Genomic DNA, 18,733 nt, shown 5'->3' on the forward strand with positions numbered 1-18,733 from the left:
GGGCTACTGGTTGGGCTAACGCACTTGCTCTCCCTCTAGCTCACTCTCTTTCGCTTGGTCATTCTCTCTCTCACTCTCTCTCTCTCCCTCTCTCTCTCTCGTCTCTGTCTATCTCTCAGTTTCTTGCTGTTTCCATCCCTGTCTCTGAGATTCAGTTGGATGCACAAAAGACATAGCTTCAGGTTTCAGTGCCATCAAACCATAATATGCCAGCTGGCTCTCTCCATAACTGTTCAGGTGGAGACTGGGTTTGAAGACGAGAAGGGAACATAAAAGATCAGAGAGGCCCACATTACTCTTGTAACACACATGATTACTTCTGCGCGCATTCATGAATAATACACAAACACTTCTAAAAACTTTCCATTTTAAAATGTATGCAATGTAGCTGTTTGTCAAATAAAGAAAATACAACATTACAGAAATATAAAATGAATAGCAGAAAATGACATAAAAATTACAACAAAGATTGATGAAAACTTGAAAACTCCTTTTATTACAACCTGATTACATTTCCATTATTTTCATCCCCTGAGGCCTCTTGCTGATTTCCAGTCGCGATCGCCTCACTGTTGGGATTCTGCCTGTAACTTTGCACAGTGTCCTTGGGGATATTGTTTTACAAACTGGGAAAGCCAACAGGTTGGGAACTGTCAGGGCACAAATGGCACCAGGACGACACAATCAGGTCCTTGACTAAAATACAGAAATCATCCCTCTATGATGTCTGTCCACAGTCTACCGGCCTGAAACTCGAGCAGGTCAAGTGAAAGGACCTCCACAAACGCACCCCCTGGTCCTTTAATCCTGTGTCACTGTTGCCTGCAGCGGAACAATAACTTCCTCTTTTATAATTGATGCCACAGGGAACAGCAGTCACTCAACGGCCTAGGGCTCAGCTGGCTGCGGTAATATCCAATGAGAAACTAAACACCACAGCCTTACTTTCCTCAGTGCACACAGGATTTCGTAGCTCTGCAGCAATCCGATAAGTAAATGAGCACCATGTATCAACTCCCAGAAGGTGGCAGTATACATTCTATAAACACCAGTTCTGAACGTTCTTTTTTTTGGCGGCTAGACTATTGAACTGTATAATAACAAGTTCAATAGGGTCGACGGTCAAACTGCATGCGGAAGACATTTTCCATATGGATAGTAAAGTTGCAGGAATCATTATGTATTGATGTATTATGTATGTACTATGTAATCATTATGAATCCATTGTATTTCTGATATTGCCTTACATGAGCGCAATTACGCGTTATGCGTAACATGTATTTGATATCGTGAAACTGACTTTATTTTCATAATAGTTTTTTTTAAATCTGCAGAAGTAGCGCGATATGTTGTTACTTTTGGTTCCGTTCACCAGAAAATCTGAATGTCGTGCATGAATAATCGCTTTGATAAGATCTCATTCGACTCGTCACATGCATAGAACGTCTACCATAGAGTTCAGTGGTCACGTGGGATAGTCAGGCACCGTGCTCCTCTGGCTCATATTCTCCACAGCCTGCGAGTTGACCAATCCGCGAGCAAAGGGAATCTGGGCACAATACACCGCAGTCGCAGTGTATTCCCTGTGTTTTACCAGGCGGAGCTAACAGTTCTGCTGGAGCGCTTTCCACTCAAAACGGAAACATGCCCAATGTTCACTGAAAGTTAGCTATGGAAACAAAAAGCATAAGTAACCAGAATAGGTAGCTAGACGCGGTAGACTAGATATCATTATCTACAGTAAACACACTTCGTACGTGCTTAGATAGCGTGGAATCTTGCGCTAGCTAGCGTAGTCGTAGTGCTTTTGGTTGTTTTGTTAAGTAAAGGTAAACGCTAGCCTTTTCAGTGATAAATCGCTTGTTGTGTGGCTTACCAGCTCGAGATGGAATACCTGTTGAAGGTAAAGTTAGGCGCGCTCGTGGGTTTACTGATACTCACCCTGTTTATTGGATTAATTCCTGCCCGGATGAAATGGTTCAGGGAAACAAGCGGGACAGGTAAGCAATCAGTCGCATTACTAAGAAGAACTGTATTTATGTTTTCAAGCAGTCGTACAGTAGACAAAAACAGGTTTAGGAGGAAGGTTACTTTCAGCAACTGGATGGTACATACAATTGTAACTTTTTATGTCACCATTGATGGTTTAGTTAATCGTGTGACTCGGGTTTAAGGTAAGGTTTCGTCATGTTATGAAAAAGTTGTGAAGGACATCAACCCTCTTAACTAAATTGTTGCAGTTCTATGCTGGGTACTACTGTGCAAGATACATAATATTCTGTCTTATGTGCCAATATTGAATCAAGACGTCACATCTTGGGCGGTATGGGAGAGAAACTATAATGTAACTGCAGATGTTATGTCTGTTATTTTAAGTCTCTAACACTCAGTGTAATTGAATCATAGATTACTTAATCTTGTTTGAGTGGATGGATATTGAACCTTAAATTTGGGCATCAGTGATGTGGTTTACCAAGTCTGGGGCAAGTCACCTGATTTGGATAAAAACAAAACGCACCTCTGGTCACAGAGGAGGCCTATCAGTCGGGGACTAGGACGATCACAATGTCCAAACACCCACACAGATAACTGAATAATGTGTACTTTGCTACTTGTGGTATCGCTTGGGCAAAAGCAGTGTGGTTGAAATTACCTTTGTTGTCCATTACGGCATGCATAAGCCTTATTTTTATGTGCCATGTTTTAATGTTTTTGCGCACCAGTCTACATAATAAATCTTCCACCCTTTTAACAGCCATCTTTACTGCTGCCTTGCCTTTGCACATATGAAAAGAGCATTTTCAGTTCTGTATTTTCTGAGCTGACAATGTACAACTGTCTTTACCTTCTTTACTCTGCAGTTAGGGATTTGCTTATTTGTTCTTTGTTACTTTCGCCTAAATGCAACATGCTGATGAAAAGTGTCATGGCTCTTTATACGTTTTTCTGATTTGTGGTTTTGCATGGTATTGGTCTATGAATATAATATTTTACATCAGCAAGGTTATAGCTCCCTCATAAAAGCCTCCAACAGTTAGTCATCAGATCACAGGTGCTTTCTCCAGGGGGCGTGTTCAGTTTCCTGCTCTGCACACCCAACTTCTACATCACTGTCGCAATTTCAGTTGTATGGTAATTACTAACATTGATTTTATTTATCAAATGCATATTTAACATGTAGCCATTTCATCAAATTGAGGAGTCCTTTGAGAGGCTCTCTCAGTACAGGCCTTCTTCACAAGTGTAGGCCCGGTCATGCCATCAGCTGACTCTGACTCAGACTCATCTTGCTCGGTGTTGGTTGTGAGCCAGCCAGGCTTCAATTCAAATCAGTTTAATTTCTACCATGCCTTTACTGAGACAGTGCTCTTCAAAACAGGAAATACCAAACTTGGGTAAAATGAAACTCTTCAGAGGGAAGAGAGAAATAATTTGGGGGGTGGGGGTTATCATCTGCTGCCTGCTGTCAGTGGTTGCGAAATACTAATAGGGTAGTAATGAGGAACTGTTGGAGAGCATAATCGTGCTGAGCAGGCAAGTTTTAGCCTGAAGTATTGATCTACATGGTAAAATAGATAGTCCAAACCAATAGGTATAGATGCAAATTGATTCATCTTGACCTTCTGGTTGCATCGTGGCATGGGATTGAGCAGGAGAGGGTTGGGTCTGAAGCAGTGTGTGAACTCTGGCCATGGGGAATGGGCGGAAGCCCCAGGAATGAGAACAGAGGTGGACATCGGTTAGGTAGTCTGTAATTGCAATCTTAAGTATTGTTGCATATATAGAGGCCTGAGTGTAAAATGGCAAAGCCACATTAGGTGCTACTGTATGCTATGACCGCATGTCTAAAGGTTTTGAAGACAATGGGTGTACACAGCCATGACAGTACCTCAACACAGCACAGAACAGCAGACCAGAGCATTCACATGCAGTGACAGAGATGTGGCTTCTGTCAGCTCGGCTCTATAGACCTGTTGTACCCTCCGCACACATCTAACTCCAGCACTGAATAAAAATTAGATTAGATCCTATACTTACTGTACACTCCAAATCTGTGTGCCTGAAGCCCAAAACTAAATGGAGCTTGCTCCCTCAGACAGGAGCTCTGTAGGAGAATGCTTTGCCCCCTGTGGAGATTTTAGTTACTCTTAAGAGTTTTCAAATAGTTAAACCTTGACTGAACAGAGCGGTAGTGCTGGAGAGTGTAGGGTGAGTACTTCACTAAGATGTTCTGGGGTAAGACCATTTAGCCTTAAGTGGCATTTGGTTACTGCTACAGTTGACCTGGTTCCTCCCAACATCATAACAGGTGTCCGCAGATCAGAATTGGCATCAAATTGCCACTGTAGGCAGAACTGAAATGGGGAAAAGGTTATAGTGCTTATCATTTCTGATTTTATTCATAGACCTTCCGGGAGGCATCCGGTAAACATTTACAGCAGGGCTGCCTGTCCTCGGAGACTTAAGTCCCTCACGGTTTTCACTCCAATCCTAACAAAGCACACCTTAATCAATAACTAGATATATAGTTAAGTTGCAACTTAGTAGAATTAGGTGGGCCAAATTAGGGTTGAACTGATTACGTACAGGTTGGTAGATCTCCAGGAACTGGGTTGAGCAGCCCTGAAATGTGGTATTTTATCACATTCATAGTGTACATGCAGGTTCTCTTCAAAATGCACCTTGTGAATGAGGTAGAAATTATGCATCACAAATCTTAACTGTCAATGGATTGTGACCTATTTTGTGGATATAATTAATATTTTGGTAGCACAACTGAGGCCTTCTCAGTGTTCTCAATTATTACTTTAAAATCAGCATTTTGCCTTCACACATATCTGATTACTTGCATTTAGAAAATGAATGTATATCAAATGACAGATACATGCAATGCTTAGCACGGTAACTGTCCTTTTTCAGCATTATGACTGGGCAAGAACAGTGCCCTTAATCATGGGATTGCGGGAGTCATGCTGACCTTGTCAAACCTATTTCCTGCAGAAACCCATAAAGTGCTTCTGAGCTTCATCAGCTGTTTTGCGGGAGGCGTCTTTCTTGCCGCCTGTCTTCTGGACATCATTCCAGACTACTTGTCTGACATTGGGGCGGAGCTGGAGGCACGAGCAGTGGACGTGAGTGGCCCCCTTTCTGCAGACTCTGAGACACAAATTCACCAAACGCTGTATTTCTGAAGACTGCAGTTCCACTTGTTTCATTGATACCAGTGCACCTCCCAGTCATGCCGGTTTTCTTTTTTCAGTTTACGGCACTTTAATCATTTACAACAGAGGTTTTAAAATGGCTACTCTGCCCATAGTTTAGGTTTTAAATGTACACATTCCAAAATTAAATGATTGTAACTTTTTTTTTAACAGACAGACTTCCCTGTCCAAGAATTCATCATGGCACTTGGATTCTTCATGGTGCTGATCCTGGAGCGCATTGTGCTGAACTGTAGTGGCCAGAGTGGGGAGGAGAGTGCCCCTCTCCTTGGCCATGGGCACGGGCACGGGCACGGGCACGGCACAGCAGGCGATCTGGAGGGCAGCAGCCAGCACGTCCACGTTGACAAGCAGGCCCACTCCTCCTTCCGTTCCTTTATGCTCTTCCTCTCCCTCTCCCTCCACTCTGTGTTTGAGGGCCTGGCCATTGGTCTCCAGTCCAAAGAGTCCCAGGTAGAGATATAGTCATTGCGTAGATTAATGAACTATGTATTGCCTTGACAGTCCCAGGTCATTTTAGGGTGTACGTCATCAAGAGTGAACTAGGGTTATGCAAAATTCTGATTTTACTCCTATTCAATTCACTAGTTGGAATTGTAATTTAATTGGCCACGCCCCACAGGAATTTTAATTTTAATTGAATGACAGGAAATTGAATTGGCATACAATTATTTTATAATTATATTGACAAATAATTTATCACAAAATGGCAATAATTCATCATTTATTTAATTAATTACATATTAATTTCCCATTCCTCTCTGTAGAAACACAGTTAATATTGCCTTTCATTTCAACTTAAAACATATTAGCGTTGTCCCTGCTAATGTTATGGCCAATGTGATGTAACATACACTCATTTAGCACTTTATTTGGTAGACCAGCTTGTTAATGCAAATATTGAATCAGCCAATCATGTGGCAGCAACCTAATGCATTAAACCAGGCAGACATGGTCAAGAGGTTCAGCTGTTTTTCAGACCAAATGTGAGAATGAGAAAGAAATGTTATCAAAGTGAAAAAGTTTGACTGTGGAATGATTGTTGGTGGCAGACAGGGTGGTTTGAGTATCTCATAAACTGCTGATCTCCTGGGATTTTCACATACAACAGTCTTTTGAGTTTACAGAGAATGGTGCAAAAAACAAAAAACATCCAGGGAGCAGCAGTGGGCAGAAATGCCTTGTTAATGAGAGAGGTCAGAGGAAAGGGCCAGACTGGTCAAAGCTGACAGGAAGCTGACAGGAAGGTGACAGTAATGCAAATAACTGTGCATTACAACAGTGCAGAAGAGCATATCTGAACACACATTGCGTCAAGCCTCTAAGTGGATAGGCTACAGTAGCAGAAGACCAAGAAGTCTAAGAAATGTCAAATAAATACCTAATAAAGTGCTCACTGAGTATATGCACTAGAACAGTGTTTATAAAGTGCTTACTGAGTGTACGTGCACTAGAACAGTGTTTATAAAGAGCTCACTGAGTGTACGTGCACTAGAACAGTGTTTATAAAGTGCTCTCTAAGTGTACATGCACTAGAACAGTGTTTATAAAGTGCTCACTGAGTGTATGTGCACTAGAACAGTGTTTATAAAGAGCTCACTGAGTACGTGCACTAGAACAGTGTTTATAAAGTGCTCACAAAGTGTACATGCACTAGAACAGTGTTTATAAAGTGCTCACTGAGTGTATGTGCACTAGAACAGTGTTTATAAAGTGCTCTCTAAGTGTACATGCACTAGAACAGTGTTTATAAAGTGCTCTCTAAGTGTACATGCACTAGAACAGTGTTTATAAAGTGCTCACTGAGTGTATGTGCATGACAACAGTGTTTATAAAGTGCTCACTGAGTACATGCACTAGAGCAGTGTTTATAAAGTGTTTACTGAGGGTATGTGCACTAGAGCAGTGTTTATAAAGTGCTCACTGAGTGTACATGCACTAGAGCAGTGTAGCAGTTGATACCCTACTGGCACTTTTTTTTAAATCTAGATGAGGGAATTTCATGAGCGAAACACTTGGCCTACTAATACATTGATTGATTTAAGTATTGTGTGCCATATTTCTTTATTAGCTTAAGCATTGTTTTTATGGAATTGCTGTACTATGTTATTTTTTCTGTCTAGGTACTACAAATCTGCATTGCCATCCTGGTCCATAAGAGCATCATTGTCTTCAGCCTGTCTGTGAAGCTGCTACAGAGTGCAGTCAAGCCTTTCTGGGTGCTGGCCTATGTGGGTGTTTTCGCAATGATGTCACCGCTGGGAATAGGCATTGGGATCAGTGTGATGGAGGCCAAGCTGGAATCAGGGACTCTTATCCAGGCTGTGCTGGAGGGCCTCGCTGCAGGAACCTTCATCTACATCACCTTCCTGGAGATCCTGCCCCATGAGCTGAACTCTCCTGAGAAACCCCTGCTCAAAGTGCTCTTCATCCTGCTGGGCTTCAGCATCATGGCTGCCCTCGCCTTTATCGGCTAAGAGAGGCCCCCTTGTGAGAGGAACGGACCCAGCAGCAGCTGGGGCACAGGGTAGGCTACTGCACTTCAGTGACAGATCATACTGGGACACTATACATTTTAAATGATTAATGAAAGCAAAATGTGCTCTGGATAACCTCAGCTCCTAGATGCTTTAGTTTAGCTTGTTTTTTTTTAACAATGCACAATGCCACTGTAAATGATATTTTTATGGCTTTTAGCAAAAGTGCCCATCTGTTTAATCCATTTTATTTGAAAATGACCGGCCGTACTGTTTTTCATTTTACTTTATCTCATGTCAGATAACATTTTTAACTACTCAATTTTAATCTGCTAGCTTCTAACTGACATTAAATATCAGAGCAGATGATTGTTTCATTCCATTTGGAATGTCAGTATTTGTGTAACGGTAGCAGTGTTCCCTTAAATGCCAAAGTGTTTTAAAATTGTTTAAAGGGAAACTCCAATCAAAGTCTACCATTTGATTTATTCTGTATGTGGATTTGTGTGAAGGCTCCGCACACGGTTAAAACTATTTCATTTGAGTTTGCCTTTCCATACGTTTTGCTCCGGACCTTCTTTTTTGCAGTGTCCACACACCCCTCCCTGCATGGAGAGAGTTAAAGTCATTGCAGCGTGTTTTGTAACGTGTGTGAATGGTGGAAGTGCACAACACAGCTGTACGAGACGAGGATGAAGATGAGTACTGCCAATCTATGCAATGATGTCATCAATGAGACCACAATGGCATCCATTTGGTCCGTAGACTTTAACAGTAGGCTCGAGAAGGCTCAGAAGAACTTAGCTGTGTCCTTTTAGTGAGGCTGTGCAAGTGTAAGTCTCACGCACAGTGTTTCCTGTGCCAATTATAGTGGCATGTGAGTGTTGTGGGCTACTGAAAAAAAAAGGGCTGTGTCAACTGACTTGCATCTTAACTGAGTATACACTGTGAGCACTTTGTTAGGTATTTATTACACTTATTTTTTTTAACTTAAGTCTACTGTTGTAGCCTATCCACTTAGATGTTTGATGCATTGTGTGTTCAGAGATGCTGTTCTGCATACCACTGTTGTAATGTGTGGTTATTTGCCTTACTGTCACCTTCCAGCCAGCTTTGACCAGTTTGGCCCTTCTCCTCTGACCTCTCTCATTAACTCATCCAGGCAGTTTTTTGTTTTCTGCACCATTCTCTGCAAACTCTAGAGACTGTTCTGTGTGAATCCCAGATCAGCAGTTTCAGAAATACTCAAATCAGAAATACTCAAACCAGCCCGTCTGTCACCAACGATCATGTAACTGATCTCAAGCTCCTGACCTGTATCTGCGTGATTTTAGGCATTGCACTGCTGACATGCGATTGGCTGATTAGATAATCACATGAATAAGTAGGTGTACAGATGTTCCTAATAAAGTGCTCCGAGAGTATACAGTGCTCAGCAAGTATACATTTTTATTTATTGTCAAATCAGGTTGAGACCGAAATACCTCTATGTTTGTGCTGGTAATGTGTATCGTCTTTGTAAGTGTTTCAATGTTTTCTGCTGTACTACTCTGATATGTGCTATTGTATCTGTATAAAGGAATGCATATATGAATGTGGATAGACATATCTGTGCAGCAGATATGCTATTTAGCCTGTCATTTTGTTTTATTTCAGATGAGTCAATACAGCAACTAACAGCTGTGATTTCTAAGTTGATTTTGTAAAACAAATATAACCCTGACATCGTAAACATGTCTTAATTTTTAGGCATTTGTATTATCCAGTGCTTTTCACTGTTCTGCAATGTAAAAATACCAGGAAGTCTAGTTTTAGTTTTCTTTTCAGCTGTGGTGGATTTTAAGTATGAGTGGCAATTCCTTCTCATCTAACAGACATACACATTTATGAAAGCCTGAACAGAGTTTAGTTATTCAGTTTGTGAAATGGCTTTAATATAGTGTCCTCAGTTCAAGTGACTCTAGTCTTGATTGTGAACCTGAGAGTCACAGAGCCATACTTTTCACTACTAATCCCATAATCCCCTACTGTTACCTTTGCTTGACCATTGTGCAGGTTTCTGCAGAGCTTGGTGACCACCAGCCATGTTATCAGGCTTTAAGAATAAACTGGAATACATGCCTGGTGTGTGAGCCACTCCCATAGCTTCATTGACATCATTTTCAGTTCTGAGAGAGGCCAACAGTAATTTCATATGTTTGAAAGCGTCTAAAAGTCATGAAACTGAAAGCAACTGAAGTCATATTCCTCTTGTCAAGATATCACTGCACTGACGAGTAAAATCACTGCGCTTCAGTAAAATACCTGAAAATAAGGCCTTTTGTGCCACAAGGCACAAAGTAGATAGGTGATAGGTGAAAATACCTGAAAAGGGAATAGTTTGGCCAAATCGCATTCCCTCCTATTCTAGCATTACCAGTGTTCACCCCCACCTCACATTTGACTGGGTGAGACAAATTATGTTACATTTTTGCCTTTGCCTTCCTTCCTGTGTCATGTTTTGCAGCTGTGGTTTTGTCTCTGTAGCTTCTGTTGATTTGAGAACACCATTTCATGTGCTTTGGATTTTGTGCCCTTGAGCTCATTTTAATGACTCATCACTGCCCTCTGCTGATTGGCTTATTTGAACTGTGAACCTTAATCTTCACATAATACAGTACATTTATATGCAGTGGCTTAAAAAGTATTTGCCCCGTTTGTTATTTATTCTATAATTGTATATCTGTCACACTGAATGGTTTCAGGTCATACAACAAAATGTAAGATGAGACAAAGGGAACCTGAGTAAACACAAAACCTTTTTTTATATTACTATTTAATTTATATAATGGGAAATGTTTTCAAACACCCATATCACCCCTGTGAAGAAGTACCCCTGTAATCTCCCCCTAATTGATCAATAACTGCAAACACTTTGTATAATTTGACATCAATATTTCACATTGCTGTGGAGTTCAGCCCACTTTTTTTTGCAGAACTGCTTTAACTGCTTTAACTGCTTTGACATATTCATTTAATGAAATGTATCAGTTTTACAAAACCATTTCTACGGCTCTGGGACTGAACCACAGTGAGAGCTGGAGAACACTTGCAAACAGTGGTGAATCTTCCTAGCAGTGGCTGGCCTGCCAAAAGTTCTCAAAGGGCTCAGTAACAACTCATCCAGGAAGTCACAAATGATCCCAGCAGATAAGGCAAAAGTGGAACTTTTTGAACGATATGGGTCCGATTATGTCTGCCGAGATGGAAATGCAGCATTTTGCAGATGCTTTGCTGCCTCAGGACCTGGACAACTTGAATTGAAGGAACCATTAATTCAGTTCTGAACCATAAAATTCTTAAGGAGAATGTCTGGATATCTGTCCATGAGCTGGAGCTGGAGCTGAAGTGTAATTGGGATATATAGCAAGACAATGATCCAAAACACAAGAGTAATTCTGCATCGAATTGACAACAAAATTGAAGTTGACATGAAAGTGACCTGAAAAAAGCAGTTCATCTTTATTAAAGCATAAATGTAGGATAAAAAAATCCTCAACAGCATTGCGAAACACTGATATGAACTTATAGGAAGTGTTTGGTTGCGATTGTTGCTGCTAAAGGTCGTTAAACCAGTTATTCATGATTATTCATGATTCATGGGCAATTACTTTTTGACATGGGTGAGATGGGTGTTTGATAACTTTTTTTTCATTAAATAAATTAAACAATGAGCCTCCTTTGTCAAATATTACATTTTGTCTAAAGACCTGAAACCATTCAATGTGAGAAATATGCAATACTGTAGAAAATCAGGAAGGGGGCAAATACGTTTTCACAGCAATGTATAATAAGAATCTGTGGCCTTTTTCTCTTTAGATAAATGTTTCCTTTCTACATGCAGGGTGTTTATGCACCTGTAGATAAAAAATGAATTTTGCACTATTAAATTTCCATTCCACCTAAAAGCTGTGATCTATGTTACTTGTTTGTAAAACACAAAAACATGATCAGTCTGATTTGCCAGGATTATACAGAGGATTGCATTGTCAAGATTATGAGTGAACAGCTTCTTAGTGACATTAAGAGATATTTAATCACAGTTAATGGAAATGCAGGATAACATACCCCAACTGTGCAGCCAAATCTGAACACATTAGTCCAGCTGCTGAGCCTAGGATATTAACTGTACTCTTTCTTGGCTTCTTATGCAATACACTGAACAAAAGATGCTTACACTGATATCTCCGTGACAAACACCTGGGTGCATTTTACATGATGGAAATGGGCACTTTCACATTAAGTATAGGTGCTAGACACAACATCCTCTCGTATAAATGCATGAAAATGTGGTACAGTTAATTCCAAAATAAACAGTACTGGAGGTTGTAAAACAATCTCAACGCGGTTATTTTTTATTGGTGCATTGTGGCCCTAGTGATGCGTAACATGCTTACTTTAACAAGAAAAAGCCAAGTGATGGTACACAGGTAAAAGTACACGTTAAGCAATTTCACACAACTATATCAAGTAGATTAATTCTACATTTCTCTAGGATATACGTGAGAGAAAAATGAACAACATGTTTGCACAATTTACCAGTGTCCTGAACGATGGTCCGGAGGAGCACCAGGAACTAGTGTGTGCGTTGCTCCGATTGGCTGACTAAGAGAGTATGACGTTGTTAAAAATCCAATGGTGAGGTGCCACACTTTAGTTATTTCAGGAAACCCGGTATCGAACATCCTTTTCATTGCAAAAACCTCCCTTTCCTTACGCGATCATTGTTAGCGCCACATTGGGCCTGATTGAATTGGAACTCTCGCTGTATGAATACACAGGAGTTACAGAATTAAGTGGCCGCAGTTACATTTTAGACCTTTAATATTGTTGTAGTTTCCAATAGCTGTGATTGTAGCTAGCCGAGTCACAACGAGCAATGTTTAAATTGCTTTTCTTAGCTGTTCTCGCCGGGGCTGCATGGGCCAGTGATGTGCTAGAGTTTACGGATGACGACTTTGACAGCAAAATTGGCGACCATGAACTTATTCTCGTGGAATTCTTCGCACCGTGGTGAGTATTCATATTATTGTATTCTTGCTTATCTAGATGGTTTGCTGATTAACAGTTACATATGAAACAATTGCCCACTAACTAGATTAGCAAGCGCGCAGACATTTCTTGACAGGCCAACTTTTCTAACATAGAAAGCGAAACCATGAACGTAAACTATTGAGTTTAGTGAATGTGCAAATTAACGAACTGAGTTCGTTAACATATTTAATCGTTAACCAGCTTGCAAACTAGCTACTTAACTAATTTGCTCAAATGAGCCATATAGCTGTTACATGTTAACATAGCTATATAGCCAGCTAGCTACGTAATCACGATACCTAATTACTTCAACTGATATGGAAAATATAATTGCATGATATAAACGTCAGCTAATTTTCTATCACTCAGAGTTTGTTTTAGGCTAGCTAGCAGTACACTATTGAAATCGGCTGGCTAGCAGTTAACATTCGGTTAACAGCTAGCTGACAAGCTAAGGTAACGTTAAGTTAACTACCCAGCTACTTAAGCTTAAGGTGAATAAGCAAATCGGGGCAATGATTTTTATTTTTTTTAGGGTTTTTTTTTGGTATGGCGTATTCCCTAATTTTGTAGCCTGTTTGCAAATACATTTGTTACACTGGCAGGAAATGCGTTGAAATGAACTCAATATAGCAAGCTGGCTAAAGTTAACTGTCCTAGCCTAGCTACTAAATTATTAGCTAACGTATTTGGCTACTAAAACTTAATTAGGGACTCCACTCGGTGGTGTTGGTGGAACGTTTTTTGGTTTTCTTCTGCGATTGTAGACGTTGCCGTCTTAACACAGCTCGCTATCATGTGTAGCATCGGCTATAACTTAAAAACGTGTGGAGCTGTTAGCTAAAACTGTTAGCTAAAGACAAACGTTATATCGCAGTTCGGATTCTGGCTCGCCAAGGTTGCTAAGGAAGTAAGGGGTTTGCCCAAGTTGTTGTCATGTTTTGATTCGCTAGTTAAGTGTGCTGTCCACATCTGATTGGTCTCCGTCAGAAGTTTCCTTGTTCAACCGATCTCAAAAACCAGTCTTTCAGGAGGTTGAGAGAAATGATTTCGGAACTTATATTATTGTCACTTCTCCATTTGAACGTCAGCCGTGACCGGGTGATATGACTTTAATTTCATTTCAGTTAAATTCCATAGTTTTAGAGAAACCGTCGACCCTTCTGCTCCTTTTAGTTTCATTTTAATACCGAAAGCGTTTCATGCCCTCCAGAAAACACACTTTGTCGTTAGTCCCCAGACGCAAGATGGCACATTTCTCGATTTAAATTGTTAAAATGTTTCTGAAGTTTTGTAAAATTTGTCTGGAAATATGTTTATAAATCTTTTCTATAGCAGTACTTCAACTGAAACGGATCTCCATAACGCCTTTTATTAACTACCACAATTCCAATTGTCACCACAATTGTCAGTCCATGAACTTAAAATAAGAAATATTATTTGTTTTTTCATGTTCTGGATTTATCAGAGCCACTCGGACTGGCGATGAGTTTTATTTTTTGTGGGGTTTTTTTGTGTATAATCATTATCTTGCGGTAACATTGCTTCCTGTTTTAATTTCTCCCCAGATGCAACCAAGCATAGAAATAGTGAGATTAAGGCAACAAGTAGCGTGCTTCCAACTGGCGTCACCTTAATTTGCGCAAAAAAGACTATTAAAATAGACTTTCAAAATAGAAATTGACAATCTAGACTTTCTGTCTAACATTTCCTTCGCACACTGACCTTCCTCTCCATACAGTGAAAGCAAACAGCAGACCTTTCTGCAAATAAACCCACATTTTGGCTGAAATGAAGAGATCATTTGACCTCTGCATGACCAACCAGGGCTCACATTGCTTAATTTCAACACAAGCTCAGTTTGCATTGTGTGTGTGTGGCTCTCACTCTCTCACTGTCTGCTTCTCATATGTTGGAGGGAGGGAGTTTAAATGTTTTCTGTATCTTGTAGGTGTGGCCACTGTAAACGTCTAGCCCCAGAGTATGAAGCAGCTGCCACACGTCTGAAAGGCAAAGTTTCTTTGGCAAAGGCAAGTCCATGTTAGAATCTCACATATAGAATCTCATGTATAAATCCTAAAAATGGTCTTAGATTAAGCCCATTGTATGACATTAAATTCATGTTGAAAGCATGTGCTTGTTCAGAGAAGTGCTAATTTAATGCATTGTTTAATACATTTTGGAGTAGCCTAATTGGCCTACATTCAGGATTGGGAATGTATTGCAGTATATTTTGCTTATTCTTTAATATGCCTATGACAATCCTTCTGTTGTTTTCTTGTACTAGATGTAGAGCAGTGTAACACTGCTTTTTGTTGCTACCACTATTTTAGTCCCAGAATTGTAACAATGTTTTAATAATGAGGTGCTTTTAATGTTTAGTAGGATTATTTACCCTTGAGTGCATTAAGCCAGACATTGCTATGCATGCAATAAAGTGTAAAAGTACGATATTCACATGGCTATATTGCAAACAATTGCGTATTGATCAAATTAAAAATTGAGGGGAATCGATGGGTTCACCCATCGTTTTTTCACCTCTTTATGTAATTGTTTGCAACAAGACACAATGTGAATTTGGGTAACTAATCCCTCTAAACATGAAATGTGCAATGAGGAAATAAGAATAGCTTATTAATATTATGATATTGCAATTGTGCTTACTATGAAAATAGCATACACAGTGCTCCCCCAGTGCTGAGTTGAGCCTTGAGTGTATAAAAAAATTATCTAATATCACACATTTCAATGAGTGAATTAACCTGAGTTTTGTTTATGGTCCTAGGTTGACTGTACTGCCAATTCAAATGTGTGTAGCAAGTATGGAGTGAGTGGGTACCCAACCTTGAAAATCTTCAGAGATGGAGAAGACTCTGGGGGTTACGATGGCCCTCGAACAGCTGGTATATCCAAAATTCAGTATCCCTCAATAAAAACAGTATTCCTTACTTATTAAATCATATTCCTTATACCTTCATTAATCCTTCATGCATTTACATATGTGGTGGAAACACTTGTTTATCCCCTGTCTGTAGATGGGATTGTGAGCCATCTGAAGAAGCAGGCGGGTCCCTCCTCTGTGGAAATCAAGAATGTGGCTGAATTTGAGAAGTTTGTTGCAGACCGTGATGCAAGTGTTGTAGGCAAGTCATTTTTAATAATTTAGTTAATATCTGAGTGACGTGTGGTTATTCCGAGATTCACAGCTCGGCCGAAAATCCTCATTGGTCTGTGCTGTCCCTGCAGGGTTCTTTGCCGATGGCGGCAGTTCAGCCCAGGCTGAGTTCCTGAAGTCAGCCAGTTCCCTGAGAGAGTCTTACCGTTTTGCACACACTAATGATGAGGAGCTTCTGAAGAAACACGACATCGAGGGAGAGTAGGTCACTCTCTCACAGGCGTAATTCAGTGCATACTTCTACTACAGCTGATCCCGTGACATTGTTTGTTGCTCTTCATTACAGAGGGATTATTTTGTTCCGGCCACCACGCCTCAACAACAAATTTGAAGAGAGCAGTGTGAAGTTTAGTGAGGACAAGACCACCAGTGCAAAGATCAAGAAGTTCATCCATGAAAATATGTGAGTTGTTTGCTGATGTAGTCCTTTCCGATTAATATAACTTGCACTACAAACCTGTAAAATTTCAACAATTATATTTACCTTTCCATTCCTACTGTTTTTTTGTGTGTCATTTTAACTGTCATTTCTTTGCATCGAATGAGTTGATGACAGTTTAGATTCACACAATGTATTTAAAAATAAAGAAATAAATGTTTGGTCAACCCCCCATTTCAGCTTCGGAATGTGTGCCCACATGACCGAGGACAACAAGGACCAGCTGAAGGGAAAAGACCTGCTGGTGGCCTACTATGATGTGGACTATGAGAAGAACCCTAAAGGCTCAAACTACTGGAGGAACAGGTAAGGCCTTTGACAATGTATGAAATAAATTAATATTTTTTCCATTTCTGCTTCATTTTGACTAAAGTGTTGTCATGTATTTTCCTTCAGGGTAATGAAGGTGGCCAAGAGCTTTCTGGATCAGGGAAAAGACCTGGCCTTTGTGGTGGCTAATAAGAACAGCTTTAGCCATGACATTTCAGAATTGGGATTAGATGCAAGTTCCGGGGAGTTGCCAGTTGTTGGCATCCGCACTTCCAAGGGAGAGAAATATGTCATGCAGGAAGAGTTCTCGTGAGTGTCTCTCTTCTGCTTTTTTTCACTTTGGTAAAACTCCTCCTTTTGTCCTCTTGTTTAATACAACTCTACTGAGCAATCATCTGAACCATTTCAGCAATAGGGAGTGAATCCCACTGAGGACAAAGTTAAATGGGGATGTTTACACATGCAAAACCGTTCTCCATGTTTTTGTGATTTATAGATGCGTGTATTCTTATGTCTCGTAGGCGAGATGGCAAAGCACTGGAGCGATTCCTGCAGAGTTACTTTGACGGGAGCCTGAAGCGCTATCTCAAGTCTGAGCCTATCCCTGAAAGCAATGATGGGCCAGTCAAGGTGATGTTTTGAATCGGAAGCAAGAAAATAGAGTTACTACCACAGGAAAGGTTTGATGTGTTTTCAGCATTCCTCTAATGTCATTTTTCACGGCACGCTACAGGTTCTGGTGGCTGAGAATTTTGATGAAATTGTCAACGATGACAGCAAGGATGTTCTGATTGAGTTTTATGCACCATGGTGTGGCCACTGCAAGAGCTTGGAGCCCAAATACAAGGAGCTCGGAGAGAAGGTGAGAACCTTTTCAATTTGCCAGTGATATAAAACGCATTCTACCACTGAATGCATTTTAAATATGAACTTTTATCTCTCAGCTCATGGATGACCCCAACATTGTCATTGCTAAAATGGATGCCACAGCCAATGACGTTCCCTCACCATATGATGTCAGAGGGTAAGAATTACAGTTACAGTGGGGATTGGTGAAATCCCACATGATTGGTTTCCATCTGTAGTAAATGCATTGTGGTGTTGTGATCATATTTTCTTGACTCATTTCAGGTTCCCCACTATCTACTTCTCTCCTGCTGGCAAGAAGCAGAGTCCAAAGAAATATGAGGTTTGTGGGATGTTGTTAGCATGCAGACAAAATTGATGCCACATGGCTGACTGCCTTCATTGTATGGCCCAAGGATTTAATTTGTGTAGTTATACAAGCGTCTACAGAGGCTGTTGTGTTAAATCGAGTTGCATTGCTTTCAGGGAGGTCGGGAGATCAGCGACTTCATCTCCTACCTGAAGAAAGAAGCGGCACAGCCCCCCATCGTCAAAGAGGAGAAAAAGTCCGAAAAGAAGTCGGAGTTGTAAAGCCCTTCTGTTGGCATACCCTCGGAAGGAAAAGGAGCGTTAAATAAAATTCAAATCTTTAGCGTACTGCAGAGCGATCTAGTCCGACTCACGACGCCCCTGTTTCGGACAAGCTGCCCTGGGAATTACGGTGGGCAGAAGGTCGTGATGGCCGGAGGCCGTCAATGGTAAATGGCTTGAGGGGGAACACTTGAGAATTTCACTTATTTTCCCCTTTTCTGTCCCTTGAGTTAGATGCACTTACATTTTGGGACCCATTCCAGTTACAGATCATGTTGTTTAATGGGGTAGGGGGTGATTATGTGGTGTACCACTTTTTTTCTTTTTCTTTTTTTTTTTTTGTACCAGTTTTATTTTGTACATTTGGAAGAATTTGAAGAAATAAAGGCCCTTAAAACAGCTGGTTTATTTTGTGTAGTGCTCTATGCATTGTGTTTATACTGCCATCTGTGTAAATGAAGCACATTTAGTTTTTCTCTGTTTCTGTTAACTCCGCTGTACTATGCTGCGTTACCTTTGCAGCTGGCGAGGGTGGACTGTAGGGATTGTAGTGACCTGATGAGTATTGAGTTATCAGGCAAAGGATATCTGGCCAATTGGAACAAACATACTCAATCCTGTGGCCAGTTATGCAGGGGAA

General features: G+C 40.6%; 2 protein-coding genes across 3 annotated transcripts; both read left to right on the forward strand.

Moving 5' to 3' along the window:
• The first annotated feature begins 1,522 nt into the window (after positions 1 to 1,522).
• slc39a1 (solute carrier family 39 member 1) lies at positions 1,523 to 11,646 on the forward strand. Of its 2 annotated transcripts, XR_009709013.1 has the most exons (5): positions 1,523 to 2,000; positions 5,002 to 5,132; positions 5,376 to 5,675; positions 7,346 to 7,749; positions 8,288 to 11,646. XR_009709013.1 is itself a non-coding variant. In XM_061246701.1 (4 exons), exons 1-4 carry the CDS (start codon positions 1,886 to 1,888, stop codon positions 7,697 to 7,699), a joined length of 900 nt encoding a protein of 299 aa, XP_061102685.1. In that variant the 5' UTR covers positions 1,523 to 1,885; the 3' UTR covers positions 7,700 to 11,646. The 2 variants fall into 2 exon arrangements, 1 of the variants encoding a protein (XP_061102685.1); XM_061246701.1 differs by having other exon boundaries at positions 7,346 to 11,646.
• Positions 11,647 to 12,407: 761 nt separating this feature from the next.
• Positions 12,408 to 18,492, forward strand: pdia3 (protein disulfide isomerase family A, member 3). Its single transcript, XM_061246206.1, has 13 exons — positions 12,408 to 12,751; positions 14,724 to 14,802; positions 15,558 to 15,675; positions 15,808 to 15,915; positions 16,019 to 16,148; positions 16,234 to 16,350; positions 16,567 to 16,692; positions 16,783 to 16,965; positions 17,178 to 17,286; positions 17,390 to 17,518; positions 17,601 to 17,680; positions 17,788 to 17,845; positions 17,989 to 18,492. The coding sequence occupies exons 1-13, from the start codon at positions 12,618 to 12,620 to the stop codon at positions 18,091 to 18,093; spliced, it is 1,476 nt and encodes a 491-aa protein (XP_061102190.1). The 5' UTR covers positions 12,408 to 12,617; the 3' UTR covers positions 18,094 to 18,492.
• The last annotated feature ends 241 nt before the right edge of the window (positions 18,493 to 18,733 follow it).

The sequence above is a fragment of the Conger conger genome, chromosome 6 (assembly GCF_963514075.1).
Source record: "Conger conger chromosome 6, fConCon1.1, whole genome shotgun sequence".
Classification (NCBI taxonomy): domain Eukaryota; kingdom Metazoa; phylum Chordata; class Actinopteri; order Anguilliformes; family Congridae; genus Conger; species Conger conger.

Excerpts from the sequence above, each read along its gene's own strand:
- pdia3 (XM_061246206.1), top strand. The coding sequence starts at position 12,618 with ATGTTTAAATTGCTTTTCTTAGCTGTTCTCGCCGGGGCTGCATGGGCC. Across the intron at positions 16,149-16,233 it reads AAACACGACATCGAGGGAGA|AGGGATTATTTTGTTCCGGC; the intron begins GTAGGTCACTCT and ends TCTTCATTACAG. Across the intron at positions 17,681-17,787 it reads TCACCATATGATGTCAGAGG|GTTCCCCACTATCTACTTCT; the intron begins GTAAGAATTACA and ends GACTCATTTCAG.
- slc39a1 (XM_061246701.1), top strand. The coding sequence starts at position 1,886 with ATGGAATACCTGTTGAAGGTAAAGTTAGGCGCGCTCGTGGGTTTACTG. Across the intron at positions 5,133-5,375 it reads TGGAGGCACGAGCAGTGGAC|ACAGACTTCCCTGTCCAAGA; the intron begins GTGAGTGGCCCC and ends TTTTTTTAACAG. Across the intron at positions 5,676-7,345 it reads TCCAGTCCAAAGAGTCCCAG|GTACTACAAATCTGCATTGC; the intron begins GTAGAGATATAG and ends TTTTCTGTCTAG.